General features: G+C 43.9%; 1 protein-coding gene across 2 annotated transcripts in view; it reads left to right on the top strand.

The window, feature by feature from the left end:
- LOC139248910 (TBC1 domain family member 14-like) overlaps nucleotides 1-18830 on the top strand; it is an 88351-nt gene that overhangs the window by 16814 nt on the left and 52707 nt on the right. Inside the window, exon 3 of one of the 2 annotated variants that reach the window (XM_070872255.1) lies at nucleotides 15093-15216. The exons of the other annotated variant lie outside the window; for it this stretch is intronic. Within the exon in view, the coding sequence (XP_070728356.1) occupies nucleotides 15093-15216 (124 nt within the window). The remainder of the gene's footprint in view (nucleotides 1-15092; nucleotides 15217-18830) is intronic. 2 annotated transcript variants of the gene reach the window in all.

Below are 18830 nucleotides of genomic sequence, written 5' to 3'. Positions count from 1 at the left end.
GCAACGACTTGAACCCAGAGCACGACGGCAGAGCAGGGCGGGCTGTCGTGCCCTTTTAACGATTGCTTGAGCCTTGCGCCAGCAGCTTATCCGTGAACGCTTCGCCGCCTGAAGGCTCAGCAGCAACATTTCCAAATAGATCATGTTTACTGCTTGGATCTGTTCTGTAATGTTGTGTTGTGTTAATGGAACAAATAATGGAAATGATTCAGTTATAATTTAAAATATATTTTATTCAAAAGTTTAACTAACATTTGTTTGTATTGAAATTAACTTTAATAAAATATTCTTGCATCAAACTTTAAAGTTTTCAGTTAAGATCACTTACAAAAAACTTTTAATGTGACAACAGTAACAAGAATAATAAACAGCAGCGAAGAAAGGCTGCACCCATCTCTCCTCCACCTTACTCAAAGACTGCCCGCTGTGTTTGGTTTTGGTGACTTCACCCCTGCCCGCAGGCGGTAGCACGGCGTTTCTCGGGTTGGTACAAAGCTTATTCTTTCGAGCATCTCTGGTAATGCGCACTTCTTGGGTCTCTTCAGAGGCTGGTCTGGGGATTGGAGTGGGAGTGGCAGTTGATTCTGTCAATAGCCGCGGGGTCTGGGCATGTTCTCTTATTGCAGCAGCTAACTCCGATATTCTCTCCATCGTGCACTGATTGTCAACTACCTGCAACATTCCCTCCCTCGTGTTTGGACAGTGTTCCCATTTCTGGTGAGTGGTGTTACTTCTCCCAACAGTCCCAATACCTCATCACCCACCCCACTGACGGTGTCCAGGAGTGATCGCGTAAGGTCAGTGCTCTCCGCGCTCATTACCATCATCTGAACCACATCTGTTCGATCCTGCACCTCAGGAGAGCGCTGTCGAGCTCTTCTTTCCCTCCTCACCCTGGGTGTGGCTTGCTGCATCCCACTGGGACCCCCCAACCTTGGACTGAGAAACCATGGAATGTCTCAACACTTGTACCACTCAGGAAAGGGGCTGGCACCTCAATGGGCGGCATCTGCACCTCCTCCAAAGTGAGTACAAGAGTGGGGGCTTCATCCTTCCCCCCCCCTCCTCCTCACCCCCATGCTCTTGGTTTGGAAGATGTTCTCTCTTCAGGCTCGTCCGCGTCTGAATAATTTTCTGCATCGGCTTCAGTCTCTCCAGGGTTGGCCTCAAGTTCTGCAAAATATAACAACAGATAAATGGTTAGCAGCAGAGGAGGGGGAAGGATAGCATGAGTAGGTGCTCACAACGCACGCAGCAGGCTCATTTGAAGAACCACGATGAATGATGACACATTGCATCAACTGAAGCGTAGCTGACGGAGACATCCCCATGAACCGAAGCATGGCTAGCCCTCGCAGTACTTTTTAGAGAGGGGTGTCTTTCTGCTGGGTGGCACATACAGATGGTCAGCTTTACAATTGCAATTCCGGTGAATAAGTATTACTTATATTAACTACTTGACCAAGATCCTGCCACTTTTTGCATGGGCCTCTGGACCTTGGGGTGGTCACCATTGCACAGTAAACTTCTGCAAGTTGGTTCCAGCATTTCTTCTTTTCTTTTGGTGAAACTTTTATGTTACCTCTGCTGGTGTCCAGCTCGTACCATCTGGCCTCAGTCATAGTAACTAGTGCCTCCACTTCGTCCTGAGAAATTCTTGGTCCTTGAGACGCATGGTATATTGCAGCTTCAATTTTTCCACCAAATTAAAGTTCTCTCACACACATGGCTCTTTAAAAATGGCTGAATGCAGACCGAGAGCTGTACTGGACATGCGCGTGCCCATAGCAATCACATAAAAAACATAATTTTTTTTTCACCCTGGCCGTATTAGATTCCCTGCAGTACTTACTGCCGTATCTGCGCCAGCCAATAAGAGGTTATCCAGTCTAATCCCACTTACCAGCTCTAGGCCCGTAACCCTGCAGGTTATAGCACTTTAAGTGCCATCCAAGCACTTTTTAAATGTGAGGGTTTCTGCATTCACCACCCTTCCAGGCAACGAGTTCCATACCCCCACAACCCTCTGTGAAGAAGCCGCCCCTCAAATCCCCTCTGAACCTTCCACCAGCCACCTTAAAACTATGCTCCCTCCTAATTGACCCCTCCACCAAGGGAAAGAGGCCCTTGCTATCCACTATATCCAAGCCCCTCAAAATTCTGTACACCTCAATGAGGTCTCCTCTCAGCCTCTTCTATTCCAATGGGAACAAACCCAGCCTATCTAATCTGTCCTCAAAACTAAGATTCTCCATTCCAGGCAGCACCCTAGTAAATCGCCTCTGCGCCCTCTCTAGTGCAATCACGTCCTTCCTATAATACGGCGACCAGAACTGCGCGCAGTTCTCCAGCTGTGGTCTAACCAGAGTATTATACAATTTAAGCATAACCTCCCTGCTCTTATATTCTATACCTCGGCCAATAAGGGCAAGCATTTTGTATGCCTTCTTAGCCACCTTATCCACCTGGCCTGCTACTTTCAGGGATCTGTGGACAAGCACTCCAAGGTCCCTTTGTTCATCTACACTTCTCAGTGGCCTGCCGCTTAATGTGTATACCCTTTCCTTATTAGCCCTCCCAAAGTGCAGTACCTCACACTTCTCCGAATTAAATTCCATTTGCTACTGCTCTGCCCACCTGACCAATAGATTGATATCCTCCTGCAGTCCATGACTTTCCTCCTCATCAACCACAAAGCCAATTTTAATGTCATCTGCAAACTTCTTAATCATACTCCCTCTACTCAAATCTAGATCATTGATGTATACCACAAAAAGCAAGGGACCCAGTAATGAGCCCACTGGAAACATCCTTCCAGTCACAAAAACATCCATCAACCATTACCCTTTGCTTCGTACCTCAAAGCCAATTTTAGAAACATAGAAAATAGGTGCAGGAGTAGGCCATTCGGTTCTTCGAGCCTGCACCACCATTCAATAAGATCATGGCTGATCATTCACCTTTGTACCTCTTTCCTGCTTTCTCTCCACACTCCTTGATCCCTTTAGCCATAAGGGCCAAATCTAACTCCCTCTTGAATATATCCAATGAACTGACATCAACAACTCTGCGTTAGGGAATTCCACAGGTTGACAACTCTCTGAGTGAAGAAGTTTCTCCTCATCACAGTCCTAAATGGCTTACCTCTTATCCTTAGACTGTGTCCCCTGGTTCTGGACTTCCCCAACATCGGGAACATCCTGCATCTAACGTGTCCAGTCCCGTCAGAATTTTGTGTTTCTATGAGATCCCCTCTCATCCTTCTAAACTCCAGTGAATACAGGCACAGTCGACCCAGTCTCTCCTCATATGTCAGTCCTGCCATCCCGGGAATCAGTCTGGTGAACCTTCGCTGCACTCCCTCAATAGCAAGAACGTCCTTCCTCAGATTAGGAAACCAAAACTGAACGCACTATTCCAGGTGAGGCCTCACCAAGGCCCTGTACAACTGCAATAAGACCTCCCTGCTCCTATATTCAAATCCCCTAGCTATGAAGGCCAACATACCCTTTACCGCCTGCTGTACCTGCATGCCAACTTTCAATGACTGATGTACCGTGACACCCAGGTCTCGTTGCATCTCCCCTTTTCCTAATCTTCCACCATTCAGATAATCTGCCTTTGTGTTTTTACCACCAAAGTGGATAACCTCACATTTATCCACATTATACTGCATCTGCCATGCATTTGCCCACTTACTTAACCAAGTCACCCTGCAACCTCTTAACATCCTCCTCACAGCTCACACCGCCACCCAGCTTAGTGTCTTCTGCAAACTTGGAGATATTACACTCAATTCCTTCATCTAAATCATTGATGTATAATTGTAAATAGCTGGGGTCCCAGCACTGAGCCCTGCGGCACCCCACTAGTCACTGCCTGCCATCCAACTAGCCACTTTGCGCTAGACCCCATGGGCTTTAACCTTCATGACCAGTCTTGCCATGTGGGACCTTATCAAAAGCTTTGCTAAAGTCCATATACACTACATCGTACACACTACCCTTATCGACCCTCCTGGTTACCTCAAAAAATTCAATCAGGTTAGTCAAACATGATCTTCCCTTAACAAATCCATGCTGACTGTCCCTAATTAATCCTTGCCTTTCCAAATGTAGATTTATCCTGGTTTTATGGATTTTTTTCCAATCATTTTCCCACCACTGATGTTAGGCTGACAGGCCTGTAATTACTCGGCCTATCACTGTCTCCCTTCTTAAACAAGGGTACCACATTAGCAGTCCCCCGGCACCTTGCCCAAATCCAAAGAGGACTGGAAAATGATGGTCAAGGCCTCTGCTATTTCCTCTTTTACTTCGCTCAACAGCCTGGGATGCAATTCATCTGGGCCTGGGAAATCTACTTTCAAAGCTGCTTAAACCTCTTAATACCTTCTCTCTCACTGTTTATTTCATCCAGAATTTCAGACTCCTCCTTGATAGCAGTATCTGCATTGCCCCTTTCCTTTGTGAAAACAGACGTAAAGTATTCTTCCGCCTCCACACAAAGATTGCCCTCATGGTCTCTAATCGGCCCTACCCTTTAGTTATCCTCTTGCTCTTAATATATTTATAGAACATCTTTGGGTTTTCCTTAATTTTACTAGCCAAGAATTTTTCATGCTATCTTAGCATTCCTAATATCCTTTTTAATTTTACCTCTGAACTTTCTATATTCCTCAAGATTCTACAGTATTTAGCCGTTTAACTAAAATTAATTAAAATTAGTTTTTCGGGTCTATAATGTTTGTTTAGCAGTCAGTATGCTGTTAAAATCCCAGTTACATCTGATCTAACAAGACCTAACAATGGGGTATTTAACGACGATATTTCTGGGGAAATGTTAAAGTTTTTGTCAGTTTCGCTGATTGCTAGCAATGCCGGGGCTGGGGTGGGGTTAAAGCACAGCCAGTGTCTGAACAGTGAATGACTGACAAGTTCAGGATTTCTACATTAGGATGCACATGTGCTACATCCTGAAATTGTGGTCAGTTTCAAAGGGGTAATAATAGCAAATGCTATTAGTTCATTGTTATTACCCATTGCAAATTCCTGACCCTAGTGTTCAAGAATGGACCACTGTATATGCAAGTACCTTGTTTAGATCAGCTACTCTTTTAGGGAAGTTGACTTCTTTTTGTATTTGTGTAACTGCAGTGTTGAGATTGAGTTACAGGAAGATAATTTAATATGAAACTTCCTTATTCAGCAGTCATGTAGGGTTTGTTTTGGCAGCTATTCTGTTATTTCCATGTTTTGGGGAGCATTTAATGTTTGGCCAGAAGTAAATGCAAACTTCCTTTATGTAGGGTTTTGGAACACATTCAAGAATGTCTCCATTCTCCCTGCAATTGAGGTTAGTGGTGAAGGATTTACAGTAACTGCAGAAACCCGGTTAGTAATCTGATGCGTTTGAACTGCTTCCATTTAAGAGTTTCAGTGGGCAGGCCTTAGATTGCAGTCAGCCCCTCCCTCAGGTATTGAGTAAATTTTCAGGCCTCCTTCTCTCTGTAATGTTAATATTGTATTGGATTGCTGCCGACGCACTGACCTGGATTTGCATGAAACTTAATATCTGTTTTAAACTAGATTTTATAAATTCAGTGTAATAAAGTAGCAATGGACTGAGATTTAGTGCTCTTCTACTGTTTGACTTGGGAATATTCAGAAGAATGACTGAACTATGAACTGGATCCAACGCTGGAGGGGTTGTTGGCTTTAGTGATTTCACTAAAATGAGTTTTACTGTCCTTTTTGAAAACATGGCTGCGCCTTCTCTACTCTTACTGATAGACAGGTATGGAGCTTCTGTGGATATATATGGTGCACTGTAAATGGTAATGTTTGCATATGAGTTGATGCATAACACACATTGCGCCGTTTGAATCTGATGAGTGCAATAAGTATGGTGTTGGCAAAGAACTAGGTGATAATTGGGCTAGTATTTGCATATTCTGGAGTTATTTCCCCAAGTGAATTTTCTTGTATTTGGGATTGCATCAGTGGGGAGAAAGAAGATCAGTATTAAGGTCAAGGTAGTTTTACTGAAAATTCAGATTACGCAGAAGTTGCAAGTGCTGTTGAGTGAAATGTAAAGGTTGATTTAATACAGGTTCGAGTAAGGAATACAATTACTATTGAAAGTTACTAATTCCACAGCGTACTGTACAAGATGAGCAAATTTTAACCTGATGTGTGGAAATTGTAAAAGTTATTTCTAGTTTCTAGACACTTTTTACAACAATTATATGGCATAACCGTGCAATCAGTTTGGCCTAGAGCTGTTAATTTGTTTATGCATGTAAACTCTGCTGATGGTTCAACTGGTTTGGATGGTGAGTAGCTGAGGCATATAGAGGCGCTAGGAAGGTCTTTGGTTCTATTTCCAGTCTGTGCTGAGTTATTTTAGATCAGTAGTGCCACAGATCAGCACCCCTGGATTCTTGGAGAAATTGCCCAGGATTGCACCTTCTGAATGCTTTCCAGCGACATCAAATAAAAGTGTGTCTGTGGATGATGAGTGGGGACAGGGTTGGCTTTGAATCAGATGCCACTGTAGTCACATAGCTGCACTTGTTAGTTCGGCTTATACATGAACAACGGTCAATTGTGCAAGGTACTGAAGTGTGACCAGGGCCTGTGGAAACATAGCACAGCAAGAGGTAACATATAGAAGAGGGGGGTGGGGAAAATACAGGAAAATATTGAATAGTATCTCTACCTTCCTTCTCTCCTGCCTTGCTAAAACATATTTGATTTTTGCCAATTTAGCCTCCAGACTTTAAGGAACTGTCTGCTGCTCCTCACACTAGTTTTTAATCTAAGGGGATTTTTCAGCTTTTGGCAATCTGTTTAAATAGTTCAATGTAACAGTCACTACACTTCACAGTAATTTCATTGTCAGTGAGATGTGCTCCACGTATGCATTCAGGAAGTCCATACTTTTTCCTTGATTATCAGAATGCAGGGCTGTCATTTTGTAAGGCTTCTGTGAAGTTGGGACGTTTTACTACGTTGAAGGCGCTATATAAATGCAAGTTTCTATAATTAACTAATAGATTCTTAAATCTTGTATTTTTTTTTAGATAAAGGGCTATTAAAAGAATTCTCAAGCAACCGAAGTTAACCCTGCTATGAGTAATGCTATTATCGAGGCTTATCCACAATGACTTAGACTTTTCTTGTATAGGTCATTATAGTATCTTAAATCACATATAGGATAAATAATCACTGGTTCTGGTAACTGTTCCTGACGCACATCATTTAAGATAAAAGCAGAAAATGTGAGCAATCAGAATCTGTAAAGAGAGAGAATTTTGTTTCGTCCTGACAAAGTTGTATTTGATTTAAATACCGTTTTATTACATTTTATAAATTTAGCTTTTTAACTTCGGTGTCTTTAATTTTTTTAATCATCTTGGTATAATGTTGTTCAGGCTTTTTCAGGAGCCTTTATAGATTCCGAAACTATAATTTGTAGAACAAATTGCGTTAGCAGATAGATAAAGCTATAAAAAGGCCAATAGCATTTTGGATTTTATTAATGGGGGCATAGAGTGAAGAGGTAATAAGCTCATCAGTCTCTGTTCAGCATCTCGTGTCGGCATCCTATGGTTTGGGTTCAAGCCCCATTCCAGGTACTTTGAATGCGACTGAGGGAATGCTGTCCTGTTGGAAGCACTATCTCTTTTGGATGAGACATTAAACTGAAGTTCCCTCAGGTGTATACAAGATCCCTTTTGATGAAGAATAGGTAACTTCTACCAGTGTAGTGGCCAACCTGTACTCCAACATCAGCAAAAAAACCACATTATCTGGTCATATATCTCATTGCTGTTTTGGCATCTTGTGTGAAATTTGGCTGCTGCGTTTCTCCATTACAACAGTGGCTTCATTTCAAAAGTAATTAATTGGCTATGAAGAGCTTTCAGATATCTTGAGATTGTGTAAGGTTCTATATAAATGCAAGTTCTTTTCTAATTGGAGTAATGTGTGCAGTTTAGGGTGCCCCATCATAGAAAGGACAGTAAAGTCATAGGGGTAAAAATTCAACATTGCACATGTTCTACAGGCATAAATCAAGTGCATTGATGGAAACAATAGCAGTGGGAAGGGCCATTCCCGATCTACGCATTTGCCAGGGCCACTGCTAAATTCAGCAGGACCTCTTTTTTTTTTAAAGCATCGATGGTAGTCGTCTGAAATGAGCACAGATCTCATTTCAATATTAAAATGAGACTCCTTTGCCCATTTCCAGCCCCTTTAATGAAATTGGTTAAATGTTGCCACAAGCTCTGACTACTCTGTCAGGCTCTATAGCGGCCTAGTCTGTGTACCTTAAAGGGCAGTTGGAGGCCGTGGAAGGAGCTTGTAGTGTTAGCTTAATGTAGAGCCAGGAGGAGTAGGAGAACTCCTCTAGCTTTTGACATTAACATTGCACCGCCGCTTGCCTGCCCCGCCCCTGTTTCCCCAGACTCTTCTATGGGTCTTGGCTGGTGTCTAAGTTGGCGAAATTGATCAGATACCTGCAGGGCCCAATTAGTGCCCACAGATTGGTGTCATTTTTGATAAGGCCCATGGATCAATTGAGAACAGCCCTTCAGCTTCTTCATTCTGTCATGCCTTGGTTGTGTACTGCTCATATTGAGCTCTATTACATGCGCTACTGGATTTCATACAATAGAATCATAGAAATTTACAGCATGGAAGGAGGCCATTGCAGCCCAGATTTAGACCCTATAGATTCTCCATGATGATCCCATGGTTGATAAACTATTAATTGAGAGAAGGTAAGTACTGGAACTATTTCCATTGGAGCAGAGAAGGCCGAGAAGATTTAATATATTAGTTACTAAAATTGTGTAAGGGTTTATTTGGTGAATAGGAAGAAATTGGCCCTTCATTTCTGTAGGGATTCTTCTGATCTCCTACTAATTTTGGCAGGGGATCAGCAGCACCTCTTGAGAAATAGCATAAACAATTGTATTATTGGCTATTACTGTAATTTCTCTGGGGATTAAACTGATCAATCCAAAATTAAAGTGGGCGATTCGTTCAACACCTGCAGAAGTTCAAGGCTATTTTGTCTGTTAGGAGAATCAATGATCAGCCATCACTTCAAAATTTCAGACGGGAGGAGAAGGGTGAGGAAAGATTTCTTTTTGCAGAGAGTTGTTGGTGCATGGAATGCTTTGCCACAAGAAGTAGTTGAGGCAGAGATGATTGTATCTTCAGGGAAGAGTAGATAAACGTTTCAAGCCAAGGAAGATACAGGGCTATGGGGAGAGAGCTAGAAAGTGGGATTAGTTGTGAATTACAGTAGGAAACAATAGTCTGATTGGCCACCTCCTAACTAAACATCTATGGAATTACCATTTTGCACGTCTGAACCTAGATGGTATCGTAAATTGGATTTTGGAGGATAACACATCTGAGCTTTTTCTCGGCCAGTGTCCATACTACACTACTGCTGATTATAACCTTGCTGCTTTAACCCTATTGAGGTCGTAAACCTGAAAACTGCCCTTATATTGGTGTATAACCATTGGCTTCAAGTGCCCAGGTGAGCTGGTAGATCAGCTAAAACCATCAAACAGTCAGACCTTGTTTTTTTTAACCTATGGGTTGTTGCTGATTATGCAAGAATAGCTCACTGGGGGCAAACAACCCCAGCACCACTAAATTGGAACATAAAAGTGGCTTTATGATCAAAACTCATTTAAAAAATTATGAGGACTGTGTCTGACATGCCGTAATCCCAATTCCAGGAGTGTTTACAGCACTTGAATAACCAGTGCCAGCCATCCTTTTGTTAAGGATACAATATTTATTTTAATGCAATGTGTGAATGCATATCCCAGGAGAGCCACTTGAATGGGAGAGAGCAATTATAAATGTAATGGCAGTTTTGCATTGACAAATATTGTCAATCAGAAATTGGGGAGAGACGACTTGAACTCAACAAGGTCTTCCGAGTTGGCAGAGACAGATCACTTCCATCCCACCAGTTTGGGCTGGATTTGAGCCTAGGGCACCAGTCCATTCCCCCAAATACTTTAGCTTAAAAATCATCATCAGAACATTTTGTGTTCACATTTCCCCTCCTGGTGAACTCTTGAGAGAAGGAGAGGAAGTTGGTCATTGATGTACATAAATTCAACTAAAGTCAAAATGTATTCCAAATTTGTTGCTTGAATAGCGTTCTGTGCAATTCTTCGGTTCTGATTTAAAACCAAAATCAAAAAAAGCTGCATGTTTTGAAAACAACATCTTAATTATTCCAAGTTAAGACTGAAATGTGTCAAAGAATATAGGGGGAGGTAGCTAATTCCAGCTGAAAAGCTATATAAAAAAAAATCAATCAATCGAGTTCCAGGAATTTATCCAGTTCCAAAAATTTGATCTCACTAAAAATAATACATTTCCAAGGAGTGCTTGTCAAAAATGAAACCAGAACAAATGATGGAATACTTGTCTAGTTTGTCATTCAATGTTTTTAAAAAAAAAAAATCACTTTTTCCTGTTCTGGCCCAACTACTGGTAATACTATAGATTCGGTGGGAAATAATGTACCTCTTGATTTGACATCAAGGCAGTGGTACAAGAGGACCTAGAATTGCAGCAAGGAAGATTGAGCAGTGCGCTGACGCAGCCCTGCTTGACCCCGGTCCGGTCGTGGATTGGGCCTGGGGTGGGTCAGTTAGTCAGGATCGCGGCTTGCATGTCATTGTGGAGCAGGCGGAGGATGGTTACAAACTTTTGGGGCCAACCGAAACGGAGGAGGACACTCCATAATCCCTCAAGGCCTTTGAGGTCAAAGGCGGCCATGTACAAGGGTTGATGCTGTTCCCTGCATTTCTCTTGTAGTTGTCGCGCGGTGAAAATCATGTCCGTTGTACCCTTAGTGGACGGAATCCAAATTGCGATTCTGGGAGAAGCTCTTCAGCCACAGGGAGAAGACAATTGAGGAGGATTCTTGCAATGACTTTCCCAGTGGCAGCAGGGAGATTCCTCTGTAGTTACCGCAATCAGACTTGTCCCCTTTTTTGAAGATTGTCACGATTGCGGCATCTGTGATCTTCCTTGCTGCTGCTATGCTACATCTCACTCTCAACAAGCTCCCCACTGGAAGGGAACTAAACTAATGGAACCAATGGGAACCTGTTCAACCTTTGCCGCCTCCAGACTACATCCAAGGCCATCCTATCCTCTGTCATTGAACTACAGTACGCAGACGCGCTTGCGTCTACACGTACTCGGAGGCTGAGCTCCAAGCCATCATCAACACCTTCACCGAGGTGTACGAAAGCATAGGCCTTACACTAAACAGTTGTAAGACAAAGGTCCTCCACTAATCTGATCGCGCCATACAGCACTGCCCCAACCCCAGTCATCAAAATCCACAGCGCGGCCTTGGATAACATGGACCATTTTCCATATCTTGGGAGCCTATCAGTAAGGGCAGACATCGATGACTAGGTCCAACGCCGCCTAGAGTGTGCCAGCGCAGCCTTCGGTTGCATGAGGAAAAGAATGTTTGAAGAGCAGAACCTCAATTCTGGCACCAAGCTTATGGTCCACAGGGCAATAGTAATACCCGCCCTCCTATACGGCTCAAACATGGACTATATACAGCAGACATCCCAAAGCGCTCGAGAAGTATCACCAGCACTGCCTCTGCAAGATCCTGCAAATCCACTGGGAGGATAGACGCACCAACGTCTGTGTTCTCGCTCAGGCCAACAACCCCAGCATCGAAGCACTGACCACGCTCGACCAGCTCTATTGGGCGGGCAATTGAATGGCCTCCTTGTCCTCGCTTCAATCCCTGGCCGAATGGCCTCCTGGTCCTCGCTTCAATCCCTGGCAGAATGGCCTCCTGGTCCTTGCTTCAATCCCTGGCCGAATGGCCGCCTGGTCCCTGCTCCTATCCCTGGCCGAATGGCCTCCTGGTCCCCGATCCTATCCCTGGCCGAATGGCCTCCTGGTCCTCTCTTCAATCCCTGGCCGAATGGCCTCCCGGTCCCCGCTCCCATCCCTGGCTGAATGGCCGCCTCCCTCCCGCTACCCGCTCCTATCCCTGGTCGAACGGCCTCCTCCCTCCCGCTCCCCGCTCCTAACTATGCTCAAAAGGCTTCTCCTCTCTCTCTTTCTGCGCGCCCCCCCCCCCCCCACTCACTGCTGCTGTCCGGGCCCTGGAACTGCACCTGCTGCGTTGATTTACTTACCTGCGCCTATTTTCTTAATTCACGGCGTCCTAAGAAACATCGGAGTAAATGGGGCTGGCCAAACTTGCTTAAATGGCCAGAATTGGTGCGGGTGGCAGGTTAACGCCCATGACACACACAAACTAACCTTAAAAACATCGTAACTAACTGAGTTAGGATGGCACACATTAATTGGGGAAACTTGTATTTTTTTTAACTTGGGCCAAGAAAAGCAGCATGCGCAAAAAAAAGCGGCGCAAATCACTGGGAAAAATTGAGCCCAGTGTCTTTCACTACTCAGTTACAAGGTGCTTCAAAATAGTTATTTAGAGGCAAACTAACAATCCCTACTTCGCTCAAAATCCAATTAATAAAATTGTGTTCGTTGTTCCATTGCCTGTGATCCGCTCCCCTTTGGGAATGGGAACATGCTACATATTAGTGCTCTGTTCCATATTTTAGATTATTTGTTAGCATTGCTATGAGATTTATTCATGTCTATATTTAAAATACAAATTTATTTTCCCATCTTGTATAAATCTGATTTGAAGGCATTCAACCTTTTTATGGTTGCCAAACATTGCAGCCTTGAAATTTATGTCCTTGAGATTAATGGGCCAATTCGTGATTCACTTGTGATGCTACAAAGAGTTGAGTAAATATGTAGTGAAATGATTCCACAGTCTCAAAGTCCTCTGGTGCTTTACTCAAGTAGCCATTCTTGTATGAACTGCGCTATGGTAAGGTCATGATTATTGTGGGGTGGGAGGGAGAAGTTTCATCCATTTGCAATGTCAAATGTGCACCTTCAGCAAAAACCGCAGATTGTGGTGGGAACCCTGCCCAATTGTTGTTTTCCTCATAGCCTGGCAAGTGAAACCAGCATAGAGCCGGATTGAACACGGGACCTTCTTGATAAGAGATATATTTACCTCGCGTGCAATTGATAGCAACATTTAATGTAAAAGCCGCAACCCGACCCGATTGCATCAAGAATCCAAATTTCTGTGGGTCCTGAAAGCTGCTGTTGGATCCCATGCCTCCTGTATGGAGTCAGCTATGGCTCAGTGGTAGCACTCTCGCCTCTGAGACAGAAGATCATGGACGCAAGTTCCACTCCAGAGACTTGAGTACAAAATCTAGGCTAACACTCCAGTGTAATACTCGAGTGCTTTAATTTCGGATGGCCCCACCTGCCCTTGGCTGGACTTTGAAATTCCATGGCACTATTCAAAGAAAAACAGGGGCGTTCTCCCTGATGTTCTGGTCAATAGTTATTTGTCAGCCAACATTGCAAACAGATTATCTGCTCATTATCACATTGCTGTTTGTGGGACCTTGCTGTGCACAAATTGGCTGCTGCGTTTCCTACATTATAACACTTTGGGTGTGGGTGAAGTAGCTCATTGGCTGTCTGGAGTTTGTATATATTTGTCAGGAACGGTAGCATAATTATTTTGCTAATGATCCGGAGAAGAGAGTTAAAATCCCACCATGGCAGCTGTGGAATTTAAGTGCAGTTAATTAAATAAATCTGGAATTTTTTTTAAAAAGCCACTGGATTGTCGTAAAAACCCATCTGGTTTGTTATGTATGTATGTAAAGCTCACCAATATGTAAGACTTGCCACCAGTGGGCACACCTATCGGAGACCTAAGGGTCACCTGTGCACCCTGGGCAAGCAGGTATAAAAGGGAATCTACCATGCTGCTTCCTCACTCTGGAGTCACATTAAAGAGACCAAGGGTCACAACAGTTTGAGCTTACACTACAATCTTGTGGAGTTATTCTGAACATAACATGGTTCACTAATGTCCTTTTAGAGAAAGAAATCTGAAGTCCTTGCCTGGTCTGGCCTATGTGACTCCAGACCCATAGCAATATGGTTGACTCTTAACTGCCCTCTGAAACAGCCCAGGAAAAACTACAGCGGTTCAAGAAGGCAGCTCACCACCTTCTCGAGGGCAGTTAGGGAGGTGCAATAAATGCTGGCCTTGGCAATGACGCCCACATCCCACGAATGAATACAAATATATATAACTGCAAGTGTTTCTTCCTGTATCTACTTTGTGTATGTGCTGTGGATTTGCAGCTTGTGTAAAAGTGTGCATAAATCATTTTATGCCCCATTATAAAGTAGAAGCAGGTCTGTGATAAATTGAAGCACGCTGTTTTGGAATCCACTCCATTTACTTTGTGGGGAACGTTCCAGACCACTGGCAGCAGTGGACAACTGCGTGCACAAGTTTATGTATGAATGGTTGACGCTTGTAAATTCACCTGTCATTTCTAACTTTCCTGGTGTTTGGAAAGGGTCTGTACTGGCCAGAAAACAGATGTGGCTGATATAACCAAGCTGGCCTGCTCTGCCAACCTACAGCCTGAGCAATGAAACCACAGCTGATTATCACCAGAAGCAGCTCGTAGAATTTCAGCAATTGCAGTTTTACTTTCTCACCTGTACTGTTTGATTCACTGCAACTTCTCTTCCATGAATACCAACCTTGGAGTTCTGTTTCTCTCTGCGTTGTGATTTTAATCTGTCTTTTTTTTTTGCAGATGCTCATGAACCTACTGTGCATTTCTAGCATGTTCTGATTTTTTTGCTTCAGCACTCAGTTTCCTTTTCTTTTTATTTTATTTGCAGTATTTATATTTTTTCCTCCGGAGAAGCCTGGGCAACTGCTTTTTGAAGTGGTTTTCTGTTACTCCAAGTGCAGCAGTGCCATCTTGTTTAACTTGCAGCACTGCTGTTAAAGTTAGCTGTAATTCAGAGAGGTACTTTTTTACTGTACAAAGGAAGCACCAATGTTGGTGTTCATGTGCTGGTCATCTAATTAGATACTGGCTAAATTCTAGCTAATAGCTGTCTGCTCTCATTTTGCAGGAGTTTGTTTGCTAAGAAGCTCAAAGATTCCGTACCATTAGAGCAGAATGCTCCAGGCTGGAAATTGTTTGGGAGGATACCTGCCAAAGAAAGCCCTCACAAAGATTCCAAGAAGGTTCAGCAGGTACTTAGTGGTAATATGCAAAATTAAGATGCATGCCCTTTTTTAAAATAAATATGTATAAATATTCTTAGTCACCGTTAAAGTTCAGTTTCATGTTTACATATCCTTTAGTAAAGCAGTTATGATGGATACAGATGCTGACCTGTGTTGTGATAACTGCGTAGCATCTCCTGGCTTGTAAGGGCAATGAGTATTATTCTGTAATATGCTGAGATGAAAAGATTAACTTTTTATTCTACCAACATACGAATGATGGTCTGGTAAAGACCCTTGGTCCATCAAGCCTGTCCCACACAATTGTGATACCTTGTGTATCACTATATACACACTCACCCCACCCACAACCATGTGATCTGCTGGGAGAGGCACAAAACAGAATTTTTTTTAAAAACAGGCCAATTTTGGGCGTAAATTCTGAGGGAAGAAATATCTCCTGAACCAACCGCAAAGTTTGCCGGTCTTCCAGGACCCTATTTTATGATTAAATGTCAACAGACAGAAATGGAGCTGATTACAGCACAACTAGTTGCCATACTTGATTTGTTTTGCAGTATGAAACCAGAGTGCAGGTGACCCAATTATTTGGCTGTACTTCATAATTTAAAAAATAACTTGCCTGTGTTAACAGTTTAGTAAATTATAGTACTGCCTGAAGTAGAAACTATGGTCTTTCAAAGTTATGTTCCTTTACAATTTTTAGACTTCAATCCAACATTATTCAGCATGTGTGTGTGTGTTTAAATAATTGAAACTCTCATCAGCTATGTAGTATAAACTATTGCAAGCTTGTGCACTTGGACAAATCAAGCTCTGCCAATTTCTACCAGGTTTTTCCTAAAATCCACACCATTATAAATGTGGGTTTAGGAGTCTGTTTTGTAAATTCAGAATGGATTTTTAATCTGAAGGGGAAGTCTAGATTTTGAAAATAAGCCACCGTGTTCTGTATTCATAGCTGTTTGACACCTGAGATTGAAGATGTGGAGATTGAAACCCTGTTGTAACTGATTCAAGCTTTAGAGATTTTGATCTAGATATTACCCAGCTTGATGCTATTTTTCCATGTCCATATAATTAGTTGTAATGTTCAGTATTTGTTTTGTAGTCTGCTACCAGATCTTGGAACAACTAATAAACGCCTTTACAGTTATCGAGCTATTAAAACGTATTAAACCTCAAATCTGCTAACTTGCATTTGTTTGTTGCGTAAGGTCAATATCTGTGTTCTCCCACTGAAGATGTGCAGTTTGTTTCTCCTTTTGGAGGTGAAAAAGGAGAAACTGTAGTTAAATTTTCACAGAGCTCTTCAATTATTATTGTAGCTACTTTATCAATAGGGGTCATTAACATTTTTTAGTACTTAACAAACTTTAACCTTTTTCGTGTTAAAGAAAATCATTGCATAGAGCCTCAAATTTGTATCCATAAACTGTGTTTTGTGTACTTATTTTAAAAAACATTTTCTTACTGGGATGCTTGTCACAAAAAATGTTCTGGAACTGTGAGGAGGCAATTTTGCAGTCCCCCCCACCCCCCCCATAATCTTCATGCAAACAGTAAGTTTGTGTCCTGGCAGGTTAGAAACTTGGGGTAAAAATTCCACTTGCTATTCCTGCCAGGAGCACATATTGTCAAATTGTAGACTCCAGCCCAATCCTTTTTAAATAAAGCTCGCTTTACAAACTTGTGTAATTTTGTACATTGGAAACGGCACCTCGGTTGAGCTCAGAAATTGTGTCTGACGGAACTCTTCAATATGCAAAGTAAGCATGTATCTTCTGTTTTGTCAGTTGTGTTGGAGTTGATAGCTTGTCATGAAGAACAAAATGAACTTTAAACACTGCAGAGGAATGTTATGCTTGGAGAAGGGAGAGATCAGAGTTCTAATGAACTCTCGTGGAATCGAGTCGTCATCATCATAGGCGGTCCCTCGAATGAGGATGAGTGTAGATTATTACATTGACCCAGTAGAATTGTGTCTCATGTTTGTTGGTAGAGTCCCTTGGTGAAATGTTCTGTCTATGTTGGGATGAGTTACTAGGTAAATTACTGGGCAAAGACTAGCAGAAGTTGAGGTTGCCAGCCACTGAACAGCAGCATTCAGTTTTGCAGAATGTTATTTATATAGTAGACTGCAATTGGCTGCACCCTGTTGTGCAAAGGAAAGTTAAACAGCAATATTTCAAGTATTTTTTTAACAAAGCTAGGTAAATGGTGCAATGAGGGATCAAACTTGCATTCTCTCACTCCATGGTTCAATTTTAAAATTGTATAACTAGACTGTTTTAATGTAGCATGGTTTTCAGCCCAAGAGAGGGAGAATTGCCAACCAGTTGTCATGTTCTGCAAAAAAAATTAAATTTTTATAAAGAATAGTTCTCCTTTCAAAAAAATAATTGATTTTTTGGACTCAAAGGGGCTTTGGTGCTGAAAATTGGAACATTTTAACATTGAGCTTTCCCCAGATGAGTGTAGCACAGCCAGATGCAAACTGTACCTCAGCCAACCCCAAATGTGTCTAAATGCCCCTACTGCAATAGTGATGATGATTATTTTTGCTGCCTAAAGTAGGGTGATCATACATTGCTGTTTATCGGGGACAGTCCCCGGATGCAGTACTAAATCCCCAGGCAAACAATTACCCGGTTAATGAAACTTGTTCCCAAATACCTTTTTTATTTGAATGAGCTCCATTCAGCCTAATTGCAGCTCGCGTAAATCCATGCCTGCACTCTGACTCTGACGGATCAATCAACAAGGTCCACTGTTGAATTTTTAGATTCCTTGCCCATTGGCATCAACATAAGAACATAAGAAATAGGAGCAGGAGTAGGCCACTGAGCCCCTCGAGCCTGCTCCGCCAAGAAATCTAGACTTAAGGGGCCCAAGTTTCGGGCCGCGCCAAGAACGGCGCAGCCCCAACCTGGATGCCCGTTTTTTGCGCCACAAAGTGCGCCTAAAAAATACTTACAGATTCTCCAGCTCTCTGCTGGTCCTCTTGAGTCAGGCCCGGCGCAGCACGAGCAATTGGGGGCGGAGCTAGGTCCCTGCGGTGAAAACAGTGCTGGGAACTCTGCACATTCGCGCTACAGTGGATGCGCATGTGCAGTAGCTCCAGGCACCCAAAACTGTGTGGGAGGGGCCCGAAGGACGCAGCCCTGAGCCCTGGCCGAATGGCCTCACTGGGATTGCGTGCATAAGACTGCCTCCCACGCCCAGCCCCTGCTTCCTCCCGACTCGACTCCCGCTCCCCCCCCCCCCCCCCCCCCCGGACTGGACCCGGCCCGACCCGCGCCCCCCCGCCCGGCCCGCGCCCCCCCCCGCCCCGGCCCGCGCCCCCCCCGCCCGGCCCGCGCCCCCCCCGCCCGGCCCCGCGCCCCCCCCGCCCGGCCCCGCCCCCCCCCCGCCCGGCCCGCGCCCCCCCGACCCGCGCCCCCCCCCGCCCGGCCCGCACGCACACCCTACCCGGAACCTACCAGACCCGCGCTTCCCCCCCCCCCCCCACCCGACCTGACCGCCCTCTCCCTCCCTCCGAACCGACCCCTCTCCGCTCCCACCGACCCGACCCGCGCTCCCACCGACCCGACCCGCGCTCCCACGACCCGACCCGCGGC

The sequence above is a fragment of the Pristiophorus japonicus genome, chromosome 2 (assembly GCF_044704955.1).
Source record: "Pristiophorus japonicus isolate sPriJap1 chromosome 2, sPriJap1.hap1, whole genome shotgun sequence".
Classification (NCBI taxonomy): domain Eukaryota; kingdom Metazoa; phylum Chordata; class Chondrichthyes; family Pristiophoridae; genus Pristiophorus; species Pristiophorus japonicus.
Note: the sequence above shows the minus strand (reverse complement) of the source record. Positions and strands in the feature narration are given on the sequence as shown.